Source organism: Falco naumanni, chromosome 12, assembly GCF_017639655.2.
Source record: "Falco naumanni isolate bFalNau1 chromosome 12, bFalNau1.pat, whole genome shotgun sequence".
Classification (NCBI taxonomy): Eukaryota; Metazoa; Chordata; class Aves; order Falconiformes; family Falconidae; genus Falco; species Falco naumanni.
Window position 1 is genome coordinate 14,186,582 of NC_054065.1, and position 24,335 is coordinate 14,210,916.

At 39.6% G+C, this 24,335-nt stretch overlaps 2 protein-coding genes across 2 annotated transcripts in view; both read right to left on the minus strand.

Moving 5' to 3' along the window:
* The window catches only part of BTBD9 (BTB domain containing 9), a 117,719-nt gene extending 105,260 nt beyond the window's left edge, over nucleotides 1-12,459 (minus strand). The window contains exons 1-5 of the mRNA XM_040612351.1: nucleotides 12,286-12,459; nucleotides 10,230-10,396; nucleotides 5,031-5,241; nucleotides 3,584-3,947; nucleotides 1,691-1,955 (exon numbers count right to left, since the gene is read on the minus strand). Of these exons, the coding sequence (XP_040468285.1) occupies nucleotides 1,691-1,955; nucleotides 3,584-3,947; nucleotides 5,031-5,241; nucleotides 10,230-10,311 (922 nt within the window). The 5' untranslated portion in view covers nucleotides 10,312-10,396; nucleotides 12,286-12,459. The remainder of the gene's footprint in view (nucleotides 1-1,690; nucleotides 1,956-3,583; nucleotides 3,948-5,030; nucleotides 5,242-10,229; nucleotides 10,397-12,285) is intronic.
* A 2,960-nt stretch (nucleotides 12,460-15,419) lies between these two features.
* GLO1 (glyoxalase I) lies at nucleotides 15,420-23,453 on the minus strand. Its single transcript, XM_040612352.1, has 6 exons — nucleotides 23,319-23,453; nucleotides 22,207-22,289; nucleotides 20,820-20,960; nucleotides 19,938-20,005; nucleotides 18,740-18,829; nucleotides 15,420-16,658 (listed from the first exon to the last, which is right to left on the minus strand). The coding sequence occupies exons 1-6, from the start codon at nucleotides 23,397-23,399 to the stop codon at nucleotides 16,570-16,572; spliced, it is 552 nt and encodes a 183-aa protein (XP_040468286.1). The 5' UTR covers nucleotides 23,400-23,453; the 3' UTR covers nucleotides 15,420-16,569.
* Between the last annotated feature and the right edge of the window lie 882 nt (nucleotides 23,454-24,335).

The following is a 24,335-nucleotide window of genomic DNA, read 5'->3' on the forward strand; positions in this document are numbered from 1 at the left end:
TCTTTCCTTCCACACACCCCCTAATTTCAGCTGTTGGTCTCTTTTGAGTTTGTGGTGGTGGGGTTTTGGGGGGCTTTTTTTAAGTGGAAAGAAACTAAAAATCACATAAAATGTTCAAGATGTGGATGTATCATGAATGTGCAAAGTGGTATATGTGCAAGGTATTTTGGTAGCTATACAAGCTTCTGGTACTCTGCAAAGCTAAATGAACCTGACAGAAAACTTTTGGCTACCTGGGCTCTGAACCAACATGGTGAAGCAAGATTTTATGCCATAGTTCCACAGTAATAAACCTGTTACATCCTAGGAACAGATCTTCCATCAAGATAACTGGGGATAATGATCCCTAACTCCAACTACAAAACAATACATTGATGAACCAGCCTGTTAAGAAGATATTTTTAACATTCTTGTTTGAGGAGAGACACTAGAAAACACAATCTGAAAGTAAAATGATGAAAAGCTGCCCCTGAACTCTTCTGGCAGGTTGGCAACAGAAGCATCAATTTTAACAGGATGTGAAGTTTAACATCTAAAGAATGGAATCTGAAGTGGTAAAATTTTAACTATATTGTAGTACTACTACATAAAACCATCAAATGCACAACTGTGAAATTGCAAGTGGTGTCAATGTCTCCACAAGAAGTCCCAAGAGCCTGAAGTAGTACTAAAACAACACAGAGATTTGATTCTCTAAAAAGCTGCAATTTTGACAAAGCTAGAAGCTTTGAGATTAAAAGCATATTATTATTGAGACATGAATATGCAGAAAAAGTCAGAAGATATCATTTAACTTTTTCAAATTGATCTATTGCACCGTCAACAGAATGTCTTGCATGACAAGACTCTTAACAATATCCTAATATTAAACTCGTATGTTTAAATATCAGTATCTAACTTCAGACAGAGAACAAAGGGAAGATGCAGTTCTAAGAAAGCAGTTATTTTCAGGGCTTATCACACCTGACTGACTACAGTGCACTCTCAAAGAACGCAGTCCTAGTTTCGGCTGGGATAGAGTTCATTTTCTTCTTAGAAAAGGTTAAACCACAAACATTCAACTTTATTCTTTGCTGCGGGGCCAATACTCTCTAAAAATCACCCATTAGACAGCAAACTAACAGTATCTTTCTAAAGCTCAGTGCTAGATACTCTTGCTGAACTAACAGAAAGCACAGACAAAAGTAAAACAAAAGGCTTCTCTCACTTTTTAGACTTCCATTAATATGGCTTTGGAAGATTGGTTTATACTATTTGGGCAAGCATGTAGAGAGGAAGAGAAAAATCAAAAGTAGCGGAGAAAAGACGAAAATCTCCATGAAGCAGAAAAGTCACCATCAACATAAAACAATTTAAGTATCATATATCCCACAGCCAATGAATTTCTATTTTTAATGTTTTTGCAAATGTTTTTCTATTGAAATAGTACTTCCTCCAGGAAAACACAGTTATTACAACATTCATGTTTGAACAATATCTGAGATACAAAGCAGCAAAGTATGTTGACTAATATTATTTGAGGAATAAAACATCAAGAACAGCATATAGTAAGATATTTCATTAAGTAAACCTTTTAAAACACGTAACAATAGATAAAACTTCAATGCACAAATTAACCATGTCCTTCAGACAACTAAAATCGTTAAATAAGAAAACAAACAAACAAGCATACATAAAACTTGATGCTTACTTAACATGCCCCTGTAGTTGAGGTCCATGTCCCGACTCTCAGAACGGATCTTAATGGCATCTAGGATGGCATCAGGTGACAACAATCCAGAAGGTCTTACAACATTTAGTAGCTCTGTTAGACTCATTAGTGGCAAACGCACTGCTTGCATGATTTCAGCATGGTTTTCCTTGGGGTTATGTTTACACCAATTCATCAAAGCTTGGAAAATGTCCTTCTCAGGAGCTGCAAATGAGTCCCTCAATACAATACTTAGAAGAGCAGCCTGGAAAAAAAAACCAGGGGAAAAAAACAACAAAGGAAAATTAAGAGAAATAAAATTAAATATATTTTTTAAAAAAAGGGGAGTTAAAATAAGGCAAAAATTAATAGGTATTTTAACTTGTAGTTATTAAAAATAATCTCCAAAGGAGCGACTAACTGAAACTGTAGCTTTAGTTACTTATGCAAGAATTCTAGAATTCATCATGTAAATAACAGGTAACATTGCAAAACCACTAGGAGAAATAAGTCAACTTGAAATGTGAAGAACTATTCAAATAAATTTAATCCCAGTTACTACTTCAAATTTACTTTGGAATTTACTTTACAATTTAAGTAGTGATTTGGGGATTTGGTAGTACAGTTCAAAGCATTCCTTTAAACCTAGGCTGGCATAAGAACACTGATAAGAAAAACAGGCTTGGAATCGCCTTTTTAAACCATTTCTTACTACCCGAGATTCCCACCCCCTGACTCTTGCTCTCTCTCTCTCTTTTGGTACCAATTTGGAATCAGCAGGTAAAAACTTCAGTGGCTCTTACTCATGCAGAAAACCCACTGACTGCAAAATGAGAACAAAAAGATTTGAACAGCTTTTTGATTGTTACTTAGCTAGCAGAATAATTAAAGTTTGCCCAAGAAAAGGATAGATCTCTTGTATATACCAGGACTGGCTATATGCTTCCCAATGAATAATGTTTGCTAATTTCTATATTGATAATATGCTCTCAAAAGCTCAGATTTAACAAACTGCATCTGACAGAGCACAGTAAAGAAAAAAAAAAAAACAGAACATTTTTTTCCCTACACAACTAGTAAGTCAGCAGAGTGTTGCCTTATTCAATGAACTGACCCATCACAGCTTTTCAACTGAAAACACTTTAAGAAAAATAATAATTAAACCATCATTCATTCAAGATGCTCTGCTACTTCATGTGTACACCACTTGAAAACACTCTTTCACTATTATGTCCAGCTCAAAGGCCACTCCAGCATAAGTGGAAAATTTCATGTCGTAGCATAGCTTGACTCAGGCACAAATATTTACACATCTCACTACAACAAAACCAACACACACAAAGTACAAACCACCCAGCAACAACATATACTATGCAATTTCAGAACATGATGTCAATCAGCAATATAAATCACAGCAACCTCCAGAATGGTTTAGCTTACACAGTAGAAAAATCACCCGTCACTGAGGCAGCCCATGTCAAGAAATTAACAGAACAGAGTATCTTCTACTAGCTTCAAATCTTTGCTTAATATCCCCTGGGTAGCATTCAGAAGCCAAATTATATTATTTCAAGAACAGATGAAAAAAGACAAATTAATATTAGATTGCCTGCTCCCACCTTTTAGAATACTCCATCAGATTTACTTTATTCAGCTATACTGACTGGTCAAAATTAAATGCTAAACCATTCAGCACAGATCACCAGGATCTGCAGTTCAGCTTGGCTTGAACTGTGAACATTTCTAACTGTCACAGTTTTACCAGTATAACATGATACCTCTTAACTAGCATGTAAACTTGTATTTGGTTTCCCCATTAGGATTTCATCATGAAGATGTACACAGATTAAAATTAACATTCCTGCGGGGAAAAAATGCAAACAAAAGATATACCTTAGAAAGTGACAGGAAGCCTTCGCTGGAGAGAACTTCTTGAGCATTTCTGTCCATGAACATACAGCACATACAAGTTAATTTGGGAAGGGAGTAAAGACTGGCAACATCAAATGTCATACAGACATTCTGAATATTAAGTATTGTGCAAAGATACTCAGATGTGGAATCCTCCAGTTCTGGGAACCCATATTTATGTGCTAGGCTCAGGAAGTCTAGGAGAACCTCCTCTTTCTCATCTCGTAGTGTAGCACGACCAGTGTAAATATATTTCAACAGCATGGTAAATGCTTCTGCAGTGGTGTCCTGAAGAGGGATTTCTGCTTCAGGCTGAGATTCTCTCATTCCACCATACAACAATGCTCTATAAGGAAGATAAAATTTGAGAAATTTATATCCTAGTAAAAAACAGGCAAAAAATAGAAAGGAATAAATTACTATTTACAGCCAGGGGAATAAAAGGGAAGATGGTTTAAGAATCTACAAAAGAAAACCCCTTCTACTTGCCATTTAAAGTGCAGCTCTTCTCTGAAAGCAGCTGCACAGGAATAATATTCTAATGCATCATGGTTTTATTCTACACAACTGCTCCATCTCTACTTTGAACAATAGCTTGTGAAGCATAAACTGAGATATGATTCTCATACCTTATTTTTTTTAATATAGTGAAATCAGCAAGAAAGAAAAAAATTAAAAACTTTCAGAAAGCAAGTGAAAAATAGTTTGCCACTGTAACAGCGGTGGCAGATTAACAAATATCAGGTTTTCTTGATCCTGTTGACCCTCTATTTCTTACTGTAAACCCAGCACATAGCAACTCTGATGAAAACCTGAATCTGGAAAAAAATCAAAGTACTCACAATTATTTGTTAAATATGATAGACAGTCTGAACACAATTTGCATTAACACTTCAGTTTAGTTATTAGCTTATCACTCTGACAAAATTAACTGGAAGATTAGCAGGAAGTTTATTAACTCCATCTAGAGTGAAAAATGCCCATCTCTTAAAAAAGTTGGATTAGTATTATTCCTAGGTTTAAGATATATATTCTAACTTGCATCAGCCAGACCTCTTTAAACACTCAATTCCAACGCATCAAAATAAAATTTTCTAATTGAGTATAATCCATAGAAGCACAACATCCATACTCTGAGAAATCAAACCAGTTTTACAGCAGAACTTTCCTGTTCTGAAGATATCTTTCTCTTAAATTTGCGAAACTACCTTCAAAATCCAATTTAATGAAGGTCAAAAGAGTAACATCATGACATGGTATTTATCTTTTTGTATTTGGACACAATGATTTGAAGTGCTGGGAAACATTCACACAGAAAAGGTCACACTCAATGGACAGATGATTACACCCTGAAAAGTTCATAGAGAAACAATGTTTATCTTATCTGCATGAAAATTTCCTGCCAGCCCGACAAAAAGCCATACTTCACCTGAAATAATGGCACCTAGCAGCCAGGATCACTCTGTGTGCCGGAAAACGTTTCTTCTCCACAATAAAGGTAACGTCACTATATTCTTCCCCATTCATCAGAGCGCCAATATGCTCTGACAGAATGTGAACGTGGTCAATCTCACCCACAGCTGTGTAAGGACGAAGCGGATGGCTGTTACTCATCTTGGAGGGATGGTGATACTGGTAGCCTAGAAGGAAAGAGAAAACAACCAGTATTACAGAGGGCACAAATATTAAAAAATAGCAAAGATCAAGCTGCAATTACCAAAAAAGCAACTAGTGTAAGTTACCATATATTACAAGAAAAATTAAATCAAGAGGTTTTCTATTGAAGTTCATTTATAACAAGATTTGATGCAGCTTCTATCAACAATTCTAGCCGACAAAATATTGCAGAGAATTCTATCACCTTGTTCTGTCAATCCATTTATTTAAAAAGATTTCAACAAAAGGAATTAAAAATTAGATTATTTTAATTAGTTACCTTTATAAAGCAATTTTATCTGAATTAAAATGTACATAAATTATAAAGAAAAATAATTAGACCAATTAAACATAGTCTTAACTCCCAAGTCTCTACCAAAATCAGTGATGAGTGAAAAATGTTCTTGCAGAATTCAATCAATTTTCCAGAAACGGGAGAAAATAAACAATCAGGACAAATTTTAATAAATAACAGACAAAGTCTGTCAGAGAGCAAAGCTTTACAATGTACAATGCAATTTTCTTACCCTTTCCACTCAGTTTTCTCAACACCTTCTTGTTCCCTCATATAGATAAGAAAATAAGCCCCCTAAACCCTCTCAGTCATAAAAGTAGAAGGCTGTCCACTAACATACAACAGATTAATGCATTAGTCATATCTCCTATGGAATTACTGTGTCGCTTCTTAATTCACTAGAGATTTTAGTTTTGTTGGTTTTGGTTTATTTCAGCAACAGAGGCTTTCTGTAGTCTCAGTGGCAAAAGTATCCACAGGAGAATTTAGGTCTTAAATCAGCTTCTATTGTTACACTTTGGTTTTACTTTTAACTAAAAAGAGGCTGGCTGTTTTAGATAATAATCATTCATACTTTCAGAGACACCTTCTGTGCCCCAATGACTAGCCACTTTTCAAAACAGGCACAAACCGAAGATGGTGTAGCATGAGAAGCAGGAAAATGATGAGGCCATACCCTGCACACAGCTAACACGTTAATCTTTCAGGTGAAATATTCATGATCCGAATGCATTTTTAAGCTATATTTTTAAAGTATTATGAGAAAATACACATCTGTTTCCAGTAATTTCTACCCCAAAAAAGAAAAGAACACACACGCACATGGGGTTAGGTATTATTTGCACTTTTCTAACACCTGGAAATACTTAACCCAAAATCAAGATACTGGAGAAACAGTCCCAAAGAACTTTAAAACATATTACTTTAGTTTAGATAGAAATAGGTAGATAGAAATAAGAAAATAAGATTTGAGAAAAATACAGCATACTAACTTGATAATACAGATCACAGCAGAAAAGGGAACAAGCCCCCAGCTTTCCTCAGGTTGTTTCTGCTACTTGAACCAGAAGCTGCGTGCCCCTGGTATGTAGCCATTACAGCATGGAACCAGCATTACTGGCTGAGATACAGCAGACAGCCTAACCAAGGAGACAGAATACTCTGCAGCCACTATTCTTACCCTGACATGAAAGTAAAATAAATTTTATGGTTTTTCATAATAACAGACCGTTTCTTCTATTTGCACTGGTTAATTTACAATTAGCTAAGACAACTCTGCACTGAAGAGTTCAAATATTTATCACAACATTATTACTTTAAAGTTTATAGACAATAGTAAATTTTAAATGCCCTCAAAATATAAAACCTTTTATTACACCAAAAGAGCAAACAAAAGGATGTATTTGTTATTCAGCTGCAAATCTCAAGCCCCAGTACTCCTCCAAGACTTCTGTATCTTACATATCTGTAACTGCTGTTGTTGATCTTCATTCACAATAGTCAGGCAACCCAACTAAGTGCAAGTTACACGCACATTATCAAGCAACTCTGTACCATCTCTCTTCTGCTAGTTCCCATTTTGATTTATTAGGGAAGTTGATGTATGATACTTCACACATGTACAAGTACAAGCACATTTTAATTTTAAAATCCTACATCCTTCTTCTTTGTTTCCTTCATCCACTCTTACCTTTAAAAAATAAGAGCAGGCATTGTCTGCATAAAAACAGACTCTAAAAGTGGTAAAGGGAATGCCACCAGCTGCACACAAAGTTTGCTTCCAGTACCTGTGGCTGTTGGCACATGCCAATAGGGTGAAAAGTTAAAGGGAAAATTGTTTCCATTTCAGGTTAAATAAATAAAATCAAAATGACACTTCCCTCTCCAAGGTACATAAACCTCTCCCTAAACAAGGATCGGTGAATAGAAGAGGGCAAAGTCTGAAGTGTGGACACTTGCTAATAAGCTGATGGTGCCAGTTCTTATGAACATCAGGACCCTGATCTACAGCAAGCGGTGAAAGTAGAAATTTAGAAATCCCTGTGTGTAAGCTGCAAAACAGATCTGTTTTGATCTTTAATGCTCTCCAAATTGCTAGTACAATGTACTATTCTAAATTGTCAGTTTCAAACAAGAATGCACTAGTCACAGGGAATACAGTCCTCAAAAGATGGCTAAAAACCTCGGGCTGAGGAGACTTTCAAAAGCTTGAATGACACGAACTGTTGGAAACTGGAACTTTACGAAACTATGTACATGCCTTATACATTTGCTGTGAGTAACACTACTATATTGAAGAAGGGCTCAAACTCATTTATTTATTACTATGCATTCCCAATGCAAGTTTCATCTGTATTGTGGATTTTCCTTATAAAGCAGCCCAGTGAGAGCAGTCCCTTTAAAATACAGAATCAAACAATGCGTGACTTCAGATCTCCCCAGACTGGATTCGCTAATGGTACAAATTCAGTCAGGCTTTGAAGTGATTGGCACATTACTTGTTTGAGGAAGTAAAAAGTAATATACTGCAGTTGTGGCAGGTTGCTATGTGCTCACAACTTCCCCGTATAGCTAAACATGCATTTTTCTAGTTGCAACTCAAAGCATTATTTATGATTAAAAAAAAGATGGCTGCTGCCAGGAGCTTGGCAAAACCCTTCCTGAAGATCCCTCTGGCATCTTGTGTCATTAAACAGCATCACCTTTTCAGAGAATACAGATGTTCACTCTTCCTAGCAAAGGATACTTAACTTCAGAAAAAAAGGCCAAGCCATTTACAAGCCTTTTGCCAGCACCATAACCTATTTCCAGGAGGTATTCAGAGCTAATTAGCTGTTTCGGGAGTCAGCTGCTGCAGCTTTGTTCTTGCAACAGAAATAAACAAAACAAAACAGTATTCTCAGAGTCTGAGGCACCATCAAAGCTGCCATAATCTCAAAAGGCATCTGTTAAGTCTGAAAGCCTACAAATCACTTCTGTCCAAGACTCCATCAGAAGACAGTCTTCTTGGTGACCATCTTCAACAGAGAGCTCATGAAAAATGTGGCCTTGTATTTATTACATAAGGCAATATGCAGTATTACACAATGTGTGTCATGGCTAGAAAAACAACACCCCCTCCCCCTTCAGTTTTCAGCTTGCTATATTTCTTTTTAGTAAGTAGTCTGTAACATGTCACAGCATCGAAAACATGATCTAAAAAATGCAGAAACACCAGCAAAACCCCAATGACATCTTTGCTAAACAACTCTCATACCAAAGCTGCAATAAAGACCAGTACTCAGTCACTTCCCTCCCTCATTTGGGCTATGACTAAAACGTCCTCTCTGAAAAGCAGTGCTGTTTCAATGAAACATGGAGGAATTGTTGTTATACCAGGCAGAGAAAAAGGAATTTAAGACATTTTTCATGAATTATTTTGATTTTTTATATATATAAAATAAGTGAAAACTGTCTACATAATTGGTAACACTATTGATACTTTAGAAATAAAGGCAAGTGAACAGACTATTCATAGAATTTTAAATTTTATGAAATAAGCCTGGATTAAGAACACTGAGCAAATAATTTCATACCCTTGAAACATTCCATTCCTTACATCATCTAGTTGCAGCTGGCAAGATAATACAGATTTTGTCAGAATTACACAAAGGAAATTTTCTTAAATATAATTCTCCTACACCACTATTTTATTTAGAAATAGCAACTGGTTCTCAGTTGACTGGAAGGGATTTGAGTAGTATTTCAATTTTTTGTAATTCACTACTTCATAAAATGTTTTTCTGGGCTTTAAATAAATTCCAGATAAATATTACTTTAATTACATTTTCTGTTAACAGTAGACTCCTAGAAGATGGTATGACAGTAAGGCTACTGTATAAACATGAAATTGTTTCAAGTCATATGGTTTGGTTTTTTAACGGATATACGCATCTTTTTATACAAAAATACTTCATTTTCATAATTCTGGTACAACAAGATAACTTCTCAGGAAACGGGTATTTTTAGTAAATATTTCAACATACACTGAGTATAACCCAAATAAACACTTTCAGCCTGTTGGAACCCTGCCTACAGAAGCAGCTTATTTGTATTTCTAAATAACTGTAATGAAACTGACTAGGAATTTTGTAACAATGTAACAGAATGAAAATTGTAACAAAAGGAAAATAAAAACACTTATTCTGATACTTAGTATCCAATAATAATAATAACAAAATCAATGCAGTACAAGTGTAAACATACAGAATGAAAGGCCAAGTAAATGAAATTCACAGAACTTGTAAGTTTCATCCCTAACGTTAAAAAGGAAAGCAGATGTTAAGTCCCCTTAATGGTAAATAAACACACCATTGAATCACAGCGGTTTAAACAACGATTTAGTACCAAATGTTTTGACTTAAAGCACATGGGAGGTCCTGCACTGCTCATCTGCACACACATTCCCATTACTTAAATGTTCTAGCGCTAACATTTTACATTCTGCTCAGAGACATATTCCTCTGATAGAAGAGGAGGAGTAAGTTTAGCTAGGTACAAGGAACAACACACTAAATTTAGATTATTTATTAACACACCTATAAAATAGGCATTAATGCACTTGATACAACCTGGTTAAAACTGCATACAATTAAACCTTTAAGTTAAAGTCTCAAGAAAACGTGCTGGTCCACTCACCACTAAAGCTGTCTGAAGATCTACAGTGGATGTAGCTGGTAGGCAGATGACCAGCTTCCTGAAAATTAGGGTTCTTCGCCATTCTGAACAACAGATAGATTGAACAGCAAGCTCATAGAAACGCTATTCAACAACATCCAGCTGCACAGCAACAACTGTACCATTTCCTGAAACAACACATGAAATATATACCATTAGAAACCGGGGCACGTAGCCTATGGCAAAAGTGAGAGAGATGTGTATTTCTCAGTTAAAATTTTTGTGGAAATAAATTCTTAAAAAAAACCTCCATTCTATGGGAAAACTTCTAACAACGTTAGAACATAGCATTAGAATTTTTTTTTTAAAGGCATCACCATTTAATTTTGACCCTTCATTTTTTTAACCATCAAAATAGTTGGTAACATATTGCCATTCATTTTTTCATTGTAAGCCACAAAAATTTCATCCTGACATTCTTGATATTAACGTCCCTGAGAATACCATTCTCCTACATGGGTGTTCTAACTAAACCAGGTCTATACAAACTGTATCATACGCATTTTATTTCCTACACATCCAGTATTCTCTGAGTGTTCTTGCCTAGCTAAAGGTTTTGGGGGGTTTGTTTGATTTTGGTGGTTGTTCTTTTCACAGTACTTAAGGCAGCTGCAGGTCTTTCTCCTGTGCAAGCCTTTAATTTTGCAAACAGGAAAACAAAACAAAACTGTAGGGTGAGGAAATACAGAAATATAGAGGCTTTATTTGTTTAAATACATAGCCAACATGAGTCTCTCTCAGCAAGTATAAATTATTGTTAGTCTTTCCATTATACCCTCCAGCAGGAAAAATAAACTTTATTTAATTTGCTAAACAGATGATACCTTGATCTATGAATTCTCTCACAAACAACACTTTAATCTCTTTAAAGTATATGTTCAGGGGAACGAGGGAAGAGAAGGAAGAAAAAAAGCATTTTTAGGTAGTCTCATAAACTGGAAAGTAACCACATCTTAATCCAGCAAACTGAAAACAGGTATGTGACAACAAAGATCTCCTGGTGTGAGAGAACAACATGTGATATGTAAATATTTGTTCCTACAAATAATGTATGTTATCAAGTTGGCTTGTACTACTAAAATATATGCAAAAGCCATTTATGGAAACTCTTGTGGGTTGGTGTTTTTGTTGGGTTGTGGTTTTTTTGGTTTGTTTTTTTTTTTTTTTTTTTGAGTGAACAGATCCCAACAGAACAGTATACTTCAAGCACCTGACTTACAGATTCATAACAGAAGATGTGTGAAATACAGCTTCATTGTTAGCAGGCTCAAGTTAAATCTTAAAACACATAGAAAATTAAGTGATCCCAGCACGGGGCTTTGTCAGGGTTCTCTGTGCTGTGCTTTAAAAACAACGCGAGCAAAGAGCATCGCTGGGCAAGCAAGATTACAAGCTAACATCACATTATTTATTTTTTTTAGGTCTGATAATATGACAGTTTCTTCTAAGTCGAAAGTAATTCCAATGAATCACGGCAGGGCGTAACTTGCTACTTAAGTAACTACTTAAGTAGTAAGAGCGTAGAAGAACCTGTGAAAATACCGTACGCGCTATCGAGGCGTCAAAATACTGAACTAATATAGGAAAACGTTCAGAAAAAGCCCCGACAGGGTCCGGCCAAGCGGCGGGGACGGCAGGCGCGAGAGCGCGGCCGAGCGACAGCGACCGCCCAAGGTCGCGCCCGGGGAAACCGGGGCCGCCCCCCACCCCCCGCCGGGAGACGACCCCGCCCGCGGGCTGCCCCCGCCTCGCCGAAAGCCGCTTCGGGTGGCCGCCCCTCATCGCCTCATGCGCCCCGCTGCCTCCCGGCGGTCGGCGCCGCCTCGGCCCGCTCCCGGGTGGCCCTGCCGGTGGGAGCCCCCGGCGGCAGCACACCGGCCGGCCGCCGAGGGGCTGGGGCCCGCCGCGGGTGCGGCCTAGGAGCCGCCGCCCACTCATCGCGATCCCGCTCGGCAGGGGGGACGGGGATGCGGGGACGCTGAGCCGCGCCCGACCGCCGCCCTCCCCCGGGACTCACCGGCCCCACCGACGACGAGGCCTCCACCCCCTGCCCCGCCGCTGTCTCTACGTCAACCAGCGCGCTGACGCCACTTAGCAACCGCGGCCGTCCTCCTGCGTGCTGACGTCGGCCAGCACCCGCGGCAAGGGCGCGGAGCGGGTCCGGCGGCTCGCCTCGGCTTCCGTTGTTCCGCCCGCGCGACGCCCGCCTTCCGCTTCCGCCTACGGAGCGGGGGCGGCCGGTGGCACAGCGGCTCCGGCGGGCCGGGCCGGGCCGGGCCGGGCGCCAGCGCTTGGGCGGGGCCGCGGGCGCCTTCGCTGGGGGAGCCGCAGTGCCGGGGCGGTCGGGAGGCCGGGCTGCCCGCCGGCACCGCCTCGGCGGCAGTGAGGGGCGAGCCGCCCTGCGCGCGCTCCGCGAGGAGGGGAACCGGGGGCGCTGCGCCGGCCCTTCACGGCTGCGCCCTCCCGCTCGCAGGCGGCAGTCGCCCCGGCAGCAGTGCCCGCGTTTGCCAGGGACCGGGCACCGGCCCAGGCGGCGGGGACGGTTACCTGCCTGGCCCTCGCCAAACGGCAGCTGATGTTTCACCTGCCCCGTTGCTCCCACCCGCTGTTCCTGGGCTGCGTGCACAATACGCGTTCCCGTTGTCCAAGTGTAACGGGCCGCTTCCCGGGCCCTCGCCAAGCGGGATGAGGCCTCTGCGAGGGGAGCACGGGCTCGTCTCTGCGTGACCATTAATTTCTGCTGTGCTGCATGAAGCTACAGTTAGGCCCTCTGAGTGGCAAAGCGCTACGTGCTATTTAATTTCATGCTTTAGTTAGCAGAAATTAAATGTTGCCTCGAAAGAAGTAAAAACTGCGTTGTCCAAAATCGGTGAGAATTTAAAATAATTTTTCACTAATTTGTACATCTAAGATCTTTAACATTTTTGCAGGCTACAAGAATCACTAAGTTTTTCTGTAGTAGTCTGTTCTTGGATTTCATAACTGAGAATACTGGTTTTGATTAGTTCTTAGTATGGCAAGCAGCAGTAATTTTGTTTTTGTAAGAAAAATATACCTTGCCCATTTAACGATAATCATGTAACTAGTTTGTCGATCCCAGTGGGTTTTTACTAGTTCCCTGTTTATTAGCCCAGCATCCATCACATTGTGTACATTTTTGTCAAGCATCTAAAAAAAAACCCAAGAGCTACTCCAAGCTTAGCAAACTTGCTTAGAGTAACTTTGATTTGAGTACTAAGCAGAGAACCTTCAGCAACAGCCTGCTGCTCCTCATGTACTTACCCAGTGAACTAACCATGCACACCCTTTGACTTACTCATCTGATTTATGAACTATCCCGGTTTTAATTACTGGATTCCATACAATTGGGTCAATAGCTTTTCCAGTCACACCTGTACTTTGAAGCATAGCGAAGTCTGAATGAAACACCGCATGTTGATAAAACATGAAGTTACATGCTTGTAAAATGTTGAGATTTTCCTTGCCAATGGTTTGGTCATAAAGCTTTAGATGATACCTCTGTATTGACAGAAAGAGTTTTAGACAATGTCACTTAGTCTAACTAATTTTTATACTCACACAATCTAATGAGAGATTCTGAATTATAAGTGTAGTTAGCACTTGTGCTTCAGATGAGTTTTACTTGATTTTAAGTTCCTACTTCAGAACACCAGCATCAGAAGGGATGTATATGGAAAACACAGTTTAGCCATCAAAACCTACGTAAGCTGGAATCAACTGACTGTTCTGTCTCATGGGTGTAGCTCTCGTGCTTCTTGGCCCTATTCTCATCCTACCAATTTCAGAAGATAACGTACTAAAGTTATGCTACAGTGGTCTTCAAATTAGAACTTCTCTTAATTGCTGCTGTGAGGTATTCTGCAATATTGTGTACCTTTTTTTAAAAGTAGGGCGAGGTTTCATGAGTCAGCTGAGCCAACCCTTCTGCTAAAACGAACAGCTTTACTCATTCAGGAAATTAAGGAGCCTTGAACTGGCTCCTTATTTCTGCTTAATAAACTTGGCATAAAACCAACAGCACTCGAGAAAAATCTTTGCTACTTTATTAAGCTGAATTAGCCTGCTTGGGGCAGGGGGTGCAATGTCAAAAGCCCCACATCTGGGAGGAAGAGGACTGTAAGATCATGTGGTGGCTGCTATTAAGACAGCTCACTTAACTCAGGTCTCACTCCACACAGTGGTAACTATATGGCCCTGATAAAAATGACCTAACATACGGGAAACTGATCAACCACACAAGGCACAAGACAAGGAACAGGCTAGGTATTAATTCTGGAAGTATAGGAGGGTAGAAATAGAGACTGGAGCCATGAACCAACAGTGTTTAATTGTTGTAGAAAAAAGGCAACCTGGAAAATATTCAAGAAGGGAAAGAATCTATTCTATATGAATAACACTGACAAGGCACCACCTAAAACACAGTATCTGTAGATACTGTAGAGACCAGCCAGAAAATATCATACAAATGACAACTTGAAATATCGGAGTTGCTTCACTAACAAACAGGAAACTGAAAAAAGATTATCTTTTGAGTTACTATGTCTACCTTCCAATGAATTTATGATTGCTTGCACATCCGTAGGTGGTATTAAGCAGAGCAATAGTTTTCACATTCCTTTTTCTAACACCTAAGGCTCAGATGAAGCATATAATCTATTTTACTCATTTCCAAGAGTAAACAAAATTATCTTGGATTAAATTTTATGAAATATTTTTTCATGTGGAACTGTAAAATTAATAAGTCTATATAAGATATCTTGTTAAAATGAGGCAGGCAGAAATTAAGGATTTTTCAGATAAGGTGACAGGACAGCAACACTTGGCATTTAAGTAATTAAAATCTACATTAGCATAGTAGAAATCAAATGCAGTATTTTCTACATTTCTGTTTTAACCTATAGGCCAGGAAGTTATTAACTCCGCACATTATCGTTGACAGTTATTATTAACTCTGCACATTATCGTTAAGTTACTAAAACATCCTGCTGATCAAATCACACAGTTATCTTCACTACTGTACTCTTATCCCCAGATTTCTTCTCAAAAAAGAACCCACAAACCAAAACCAATGGCTTTTCAGTTATCTAGGATTCAACAACTAGCAAAGCAACAAGTCATACTGCTTTAGAATTATTTTGTAGTTTTCACCAATGCTTTATTTGGAAGTAAACTGCAATGCCGTTACACTATTCAGGTCATATAAATGAAGACTTAGCAGGAGCTAAGTGCTACTCAAACCAAAGTAAGATGGGACAGAGGGTTTTTTCTTTCTTGGAACTACCAACAGGATTTCAAAACTTGTAATGGTTTACCACTGTGTAACGGAGAACAGTGTAAAGTGAAATACTCTGTGTAACATACATACATGTTACGTTTTCCTGCTGTCTAGAGGTGCCATTTCAGTAACCATCACTTATTTTGAGAAGGTAGATCAAAACATCTGCTAGTAGGAAACTGTTGTTTAAAATACTCTGATTCATTTCCTAATGCAGAATGTACAGAGCATTTTAGTTAAATATAGCTCCAGACATTCATTGAAGCAGAAATTATTATTGGAAGACATGAGAAGGATCATTGCAAGTTAGCAACTATGAGACTTCTTATCCTGGCTCTCAGTTCACAGCCAGAAGCTGAAAGACTGAATTCTTTCTGCTGGATGATTTATTGCCTCCACAAAGTTTCTTGTTCCAGGCAAGGCTGTTTAAGGCTGCCCCTTAAAGAGTTTTGCCTGGTATAATACTAAGTAGATTAGGACTTTCATAAACATTCTACTACTCAATTCAAAGTGAGCCTGACATTTTATTTTCTAGTATACAAACAACGCATGAAGCCTTCAGCATCTTTTGACTTATTAAAAAAAAAAAAAACAAACAATATTCTGAAGGGCTTTTTTTTCCCCTCCCTGTTGAAGCTCATCAGTAGTAATACAGGAATTTTTCTTGTTAGTTTACATCTAAACAGCGTGAAATCCAGTGAATTTCTGGTCACATATGTTGTGATAGTGTTTATTGAAATATTAACATAATCAGTGTTCAAGAGGAGAATCTGTGTAAGCGCTCTTCCAAAAAAATGGTTGAGTATTCCTAATTGGAAACTAATTGCAGTGGCATCATAGGGCAAGAAAAAAGGAATTTAAGTACAGTGAGGTCCCAGGAAATAGCTTTAGAGGAGAGTGTGAACATGACTGAATTCTCTCCGTTACATGAGAGTTTCACACTGTTACAAATTTTCTCCAGGGGACTGAGAGTGTGTATCTCTTATACAATATACTTCATTAGAACTAAGTGAGAGTCACCATGTGTTTAGGATTCAAAATTTCAATCCAGTAGCCATCCGGATCCTGAACAAAGGCAAGTCCTTTCATTTTACCTATTAGGAAAAAAAAAAGAAAAAAAATGAAGTTAAGACTACATGACTAGTTGTTAACATCGAATAGGAGTACTTGGATTTTTTTTTCCTTTTCCTTTTGCATGAGAATTAGTTCAAATTTAGACAGCTAAATCTGAAAACAACCAGATCAAGTTTTAACCAGCATTAGACCTTTGTATGCTATACTGTCAATCCTTCTCTAAAAAAAGCTATAGTTTAAAGCCACTCTGAAATTCTACGTCTTGTTGGTTGACATTTTCTGCATATGCCCCTCTAAAGTGTTCATCCTCTAAATTCAGAAAAATATTTTTGTGCTCTATGATGCTTTGACATATTCTCCTAAACTGGCTTTGCCAGTACAAAATCCTTTGTTCCCCTGCCCTATTCATACCCCACCATTCCTGCGTCCACACTTAAGTTTTATGTTCCTGCGTTTTGTCTGTTTCCCCCCACAGTGTGGTTCACAGTACACATTTACATCACAGAACACAGAAATGCAGGGCAGCACTGTTTTAAATATTACTGTTGGAAAAAATATTACTCATTAAAACAGGGTTCCCAAAAGTTGTCTTCAACAGTAGATCAGGATAGCAGAGCTTAACCTGTTATCTTAAAGTGTTAACCACACACTTTTAATTATATTTGTTTTATTAAGCTAATTACTGTAACAGAACCAACCTAACTCTCAATATATTCTAGCTGCAAAAACTTCTGAGAGAACAGTAGATGTTCGATCCAGTAATGTAAGAAAAACAATTAACATTAGGTATCTCAGCCTGCTCCACAAAAACCAAATGTGAAGTCCAAAACTTCCTCCCTCCTTGGCATTTACTGCATCAATTTTATTTCTTAATGTTAAAAAACAGCTTTTTGTCTCCCTGGCCCTTGACCGCTTCCAGAGTTCTTTCCTGTGATGTATTCCATTTACAGTCTAAGCTTCCCCTCCTACATACTTAAGAGTGTGCAGTGATACAGAAAGTCAGGATCTCTCACTTCAGCTCTCTCAGGGTTCAACAGGTGTTGAACAAATTAAAAAGGGTTCAGAAACTCTAAAATGCTAGAAAAAGTTAATTTCTTAAATTAAGAAATCTGTGTTCAAGTTAAATTCTCAGCTACAATTTTACATTTGCTTCAGCTGAGAACACAGTAAGAAGAAAATCACTTGTCTCTTTTCAGTTAACTTGTTCTTATTCTTCTAACGAGGAATCTAGCAGATCAGTTCCAATACATGTAAACTGAAGCTTCATGTACTAATGTTACTTCCAAACTAAAAAAGCCCCCACTGTTAGTACAGGCAACAGTCTAGTTTCTATAGCCTGAAGGAAGAAGTATCACAGATTTGTGCATGCTACTTAGTGTTAGATGTCCATTTTGGAACGCATCAGTCATAAAACTCATGAGGTCTCTTCATGAAAAAGAATCCAGCTGAAGGACTCCTCACCACTGATTTCTGCATTTTAGGCTACTTTGACACAGCCTTTCTTTGTTTATGTACCTCTAGATATACGAGTTACACATTATACGTTTTTTACCTAAAGTTATACAAGTCAAATATGATACAGACTAGTGAGGCTATTTCTACCAAAGCTGACAAACCAGTTAAAATGGTAACAGCTAGTAGGTGGCATTAGGTAGACTTAAATGAGAGTAGCTAGAAAAGTTAAGAATTACGCAGTTTTAATGGGTGGGAGTAATTATGTCTTCTGAAATATCTTAATTTCATACGAAAAGCACCAAACAGATGCGACGTGTGAATTTGATCCACGTCAAAGTAAATTCTGCGCTAACTCCATACAGTAGCATACACAGTGAACTATGATAACAACAGAGCACGTGAATTTTACTGAAGGTCAGACTACATATAGAAGACATGTAACTGGATTGATTAAGTATTGTTATCAAGATGGATCTATTGCCAGTTTTGCCCACTGTGTAAGAAGGCATAGGGATAATTGGTTCTAGCACCTTCTAAGCAGTGACAACTACTAGAAATGTATTACCCAGCTTCCCAGAAGATCTACTATATAGAATATATTAAAAACAAGGAAAACAATTGACTTGCATTTCTGATCAAGACTTACCATCATCTGGTTTCTTCACAAATTTCACTCCTAATTCTTCAAACCTCTTACAAGCTTTATTGACATCAGGGACAGCAATTCCAATGTGCCCTGTGCAACAAGGTAAAAAGAGTGAAGTACACTGTAAGTATTGCTGGGCATTACAGGAAAAAGTTTGCTCAGCATTTCACGTTGTGCAAAAAGTTTACATGCTGTAGTCCACATAAGATATAACGGTATACAAGAAAAACATTGCTTCCAGAAAAAAAACAGCATTTCAGGTATTAACATTATACTCCTTCAGAAAGTTGGCTTTTTGATAATGCCTTTTAAAACAGGAACTTTAAAGTTATCTCATCCAGTTAAGAGGAGAATATTAGATTTTCAATAGGAGAAAATGAGATTTTCAATCAAACTGTTTTATCTGTATCTCCTTTCTTCAAGCATGCCCACGTAAAAGCATTTTGTTGCATTTGCTCAGTTCAACAGTACAAGGAGTTTATCATTAACGCTGCACTTGTAGAGACTAACACTAGCACTATGCAAGGCCTGAGCTTACAAATCAATTCAGAAGCTTTAAATGTCAAGTGGCTAGACTGAATATGAAACTTACTTCACAAGCCAGTGACCTTTCAAGCATTCAAAATATCAAATCGAGTCACATAAATACTATCCTCAGTGCTACAAACAAAATTCTTCTAGCTTAAAATGGGTAATCAGTGGATTATAAAATAGAAATCCAAATGCAAATCAGTCTAAACACCGTGATAATCAGATACACAAGAGCAATTATTCTTCATTCAGTAGTTAATATTAGCATGTGTTTGCTTGCCAAAGGATTAGATGCTTTATAACTGTGCCTCATTACTCTGAAACACATTTGTTTACCTATTTTCACTGTCTTTCAAAGCATACATGCTGGAAGCGATAAAGGATGAGATACAAGTTCCCTTCTTTCCTAGTACTAGTATGTTTTCTTCAAAGCAACCTACTGGAGAAGTCTTTTCATCCATACAGGCTTCAAATATTTTCTCTGCTGGTTCTCATAAAAAAAAAAAACCAACTACAGCATATACTTACCCAATAACCTTTGCACAGAATTTATATAGATGCTTTCTAAAAAACAGCTGAAACTCCATTTTCCCCAATGCATGAGAGAAAAAATGTAATCGCAATAAACCAAAGCTTAAAAACTACAAATACAAAACTAAAGACGTACCGAATCCTCGGGGATCTGAATTGCCATTGTGGTAAGACTGATTTTCATCATTTTCAGTGCCCCAGTTGCTGTAAGAAGCAATTATAACATATTGAAGAAAAGCATTGAAATTAACAAATCCTAAATGTTCAGTTTCCTTAGGAGGATTTCTCTTAAAAAACCAGAGAATTTCAGCTGTTGGCTGTATTCATTAAACTATCAAGATTTTCCTTAGTCACAGGTCCTAGTGATAGTCTCGGAGCTAATCCAGTCATGTTCACAGCCCTTCACTAGTATTCAGGTTCTACCTCTGAATCAGTCAGAAACACTCCTGTCCCATTCAGACTAGAGAGCAGGCTGTGCTGCATGAGTCGGTTTATCTACCCATCACTAGGGAACAAACAGTGAGGGTAGTAGGTCCTGAAGCTAAGCATGACATCGTGGTATTTGGGAGATTTTTCCTGCAATTACAATCATTAGTAGCATTAACCAAATTGTCCTGTTTATGGGAAGGGTATGTTTTGACTTAATACCTCTTTTGATTAGATTCCAAAAGCAATAGTTATCTGTTATGAGGATGCTCTGGGGATCCAAAGAAAGCTCTAACCACACTGGGTTTTCCTAAATTCTGTGGCTTCCCTACCCAGACAGCATGCACACACAAAATATAGCATTTTTTCATTTTTCATATTTCATATTTACGTACCACTGTTCTCCTAGCACTTTGAAAGAGCTCTGAAAAGACAAAGATTAAGCTTGCCAAGTATTTTAAGGCTATATGACAGCGGAGATGTTTCCACAGTAATGATTACATTTTTTATTCAATCCAACAGGTTTTACACTCATCCACTTCTGTTTAATCGCTGTTAGCTAAATGTCATCTCTCATTATATTAATACTTACTGTGTCAGTTCAAGTGTAGCTTTTCTAGAGAATGTCCAAGCTGTTCTCTCAGTTTTATCTTTCGGGATATCATTTTTATCTTCATACGCCAGGAAATAGAGCGAGAACTTCATAGTAGGAAAGTCAAATTTTTGAAGCAGGCTAAATGGCAACAATTATTTTGCAATAGTAACTTATAAAGGTCATCAGGTAGCTTGCAAATAAACCAAGATGCCTCCCCCATGAGACAATTATCACTGATGTTTTGCCTTTCTGCCTGTAACCCACATCTTAAAGTAGCTACGTTTTGAACTATCAAATAGAAACACTCCAGACACACTACAAACTTACACAAATGAGAAGAATCAGCTACTTACAAGCCAAACTATCAGTAACGGAATAGCAAAGCCAGTACAAAGGCTCATGTCTTAAGGCTGCCTTTCTGTTACCTGTCTGTATTTCCTCAGGAAGATCTTTATGTCTATCCGCTTTAAAATATCACTAAGGAATAAAAAGATTTACTTTGAAACTTATTCATTACGGGGAACTTGCTGACAAAGTTTAAGAACACAGCAGGTTTAAAAACAAACATACTTTTAGATGAAATATTTTTACAATTTTGATAACTAGTATAATAATAAAATCATTTCAGGTGTGACACTTTAAGCAACTAAAAAATACTTGAGGTATACATTTTTATGTAGGACGTTTAACCAGAACAAGCAGGCATGCAAAGTTAATTTCTTTTTGGCTTACTAGATTTATGGGGGGTTTTTCTTACACCCACATCTTCACGAAAGTGGAAGTAGTTTATTTTACTTTAGTCTGTACTCATTTCAATATGTTAAAAATATGCTGGAATTTTGTTTTGAAACAATTAATTTCACATGTCAAGAACACGCAAAGAGCCTTAGCATAAATGTATTGGGCTACTGCAGGGCATCTGCCTCCTACAAGAGACTGAGTTTGGACCTTGTCTCCAGCTCCCATTGCCTTGGTCTCCTATGACCGGAGGTGGTCATAAGCCACCTCCAAGACCTAGTAAAAAACTTAATTTCAAGGCTTATGGTAATGATTCCTGAGTATAAGCACTGTCATAGAAGTTACCCGTTAGCTGCAGGCTCAGTGAACAGGAAGTAAGCAAGTTGTACACTGATAATTAATGACGTATTTAAGAAAAAAAGAAATTTCTAGTCAAGGCCAGTATTAGTTCATTTGCAGCTTAGGCATTAACTGTGCTGTGGGAGTTCGCAAAGACTGCCAGACTGTCCAGCTGGGCATCAGCTCATGGGCCAGCACTGTTTGTAGTTACACCAATTAGTATAATTACATCAAAATAACAAAACCCTTTTATTTTCAGAAGAATAGTAGGAAAAAGCTAACACTGTGGCATACAACTTCTACTCACGTCATTCCAAGAACTCTTGTATAAAAATCCAGTGACTTCTTAGGATCCTTTACTCTTAACATTGTCTGCTGCAACAAAAAATCCTGTGGGGAAAAAAGATTTAGGATTTTTACATCAATCAGAATTTAGTTATGGGTATAAACGAAGATGTCAGTTAATTACAAATCTAAACCTAGCAGGTTTAGAAGCAACAAACTGAGTACTGCATTAAGTGTAAATAAAACCTTTTGTCCTGTTCCTACACATACAGGTTTGTGTTAAATAAATATGTCCTTGTAACATAATATTTAAAACAAATAAACAAAACCACCACTGGAATCATTAGATCTATATTATCAGTGGTATCAAAAAAAGGGTATCAGTCATTCTTATACGGAGCTGTGCTGCATATGAACCACTCCGCACGCAAGCACACCAGGCACGTGAATATTTCATATTGGGCTTCACCGCACAGAATTTGAATAAAGCTAAACTCCTGAACTCATTATTTTTATTTTTCCATTGCAAAGGCGTTGAACTTCTATCAAGCTCCTTGATACCTAGGCAGCAAAATCAGCCTACAACTCTGTAAGACTGTTTTCCTCAAGCCACTGGATAATTTTATATACCAAAGGCTAAGGAACATCTAAGTGGCTAACAGGGAATGGCAGAGCAGCCTTGACAGGTGTGCTAAAAATAAATAAAAAAATTAAAAAAAACAGACATAGAACAACCGAAACGTAATGACAATGTTCTCCTAATTTAAAATATATATATATATATATATATCTTTGGGATGTTTTGGGAAATTTTTTATATTTTTTGGCGCCCCTGGCAGGCCTGTCGAGGAGCCCCCGGTTGCCCGCGGCGCAGCAGCGCGGGTGCTCGCCCTCCTCCGCTCCTGCCCCGCGGGCGCTCACGGCCCCGCACCAGGCGGCGCGGCGCCCCCCGAGCGGCAGGGCAGCCCCGGCAGGGCAGCCCCCGCAGGGCAGCCCCCGGCCCCCCCTTTCGCTCCCCCCGCACGCCGGGACCCTTCCCGGCCCCGTGCCGCCTCCCATCCACCGCGCGTCCGCCCGGCAAAAAGCGGGGGAAAGGGGCACCCGGGGCGCCCGCGTCCCCCCCATCCACCCCACCTTCGTGCTGGCATCCGGCTCCGAGCAGGCGCCGTAGGCCGCCTCGTCGGTAAGGCCGCTGAGCTCCGCCGGGGCCGCCATGTCGGGAGAGGAGGAGGAAGAGGAGGAAGAGGAGGAGGAGGTGGCAGCGGCGCCTGCGGGAGGGCGGTGCTGCGTTCCGCTCCGCCCGCAGCCGGGCAGCCCCCTGGCAGGGCCGTCCGCGGAGCCGGGGGATGTCCCCGATCGGGGTCAGCGCTGCCTGTTCGCTCCCATAGGCGTCCCCGGGGAGCAGCGTCCCCGGCCGGGGCGTCACTGAGCTGGGCGCGCAATGAAGCCGTGGGTGCCCCGCGCGGCGGTGACGGAGCGTGCCGCTGGCACCCGGGGGTACCCTGCGCACCTCTGAGCCTGGGTACCCTGCCCGGCTCCCATGGAACGGGGCTGCTTCTGTAAATCCCACTGGCGGTGTCCTGGGGTGCTCTGGAAACCTGGTCTTGCACCTTCAGCCCCCCTTACACACACACCCCCCGCTGCGCTCCTGGTGCGGGCGGGTGTGGGCTGCTGCCTCTGCCATCGAGCGCTGGCTGAAAGACTTCGAGCAGCGTTTGGCATCCTTCAGTTACCCAGTGACTTTTATATGAACAACTATCTCCGGTCTGAAAGACAAGTATAATATTTTAGAAACTCAGCATGAAAAACGGGATTTAATACTCCGGAAATTAAATACACTTTTGATAATTGAGAGGAAAGCAGTGCCGAATTCTGGCTGCGTTACTTCAGTGACTTCCACAGCTGCACGCACTTGGGCAGCGCTGCAGGCTGGGGCAACGGGCTGGGAACTGCCCGGTGGGCAGGTGGGAAAGGGCCCGGGGGGCTGGTCAGAGCCGACTGGGCATGAACCCCCCGTGTGCCCAGGGGGCCAAGGGAGCCACCAGCTCCGGGCTGGTGTCACAGACTGTGTGGCCAGCAGGACCAGGACAGTGACCGTCCCCGTGCTCGGCCCTGGTGAGGCCACATCTCGCACCCTGGGGTGTTTCAGGC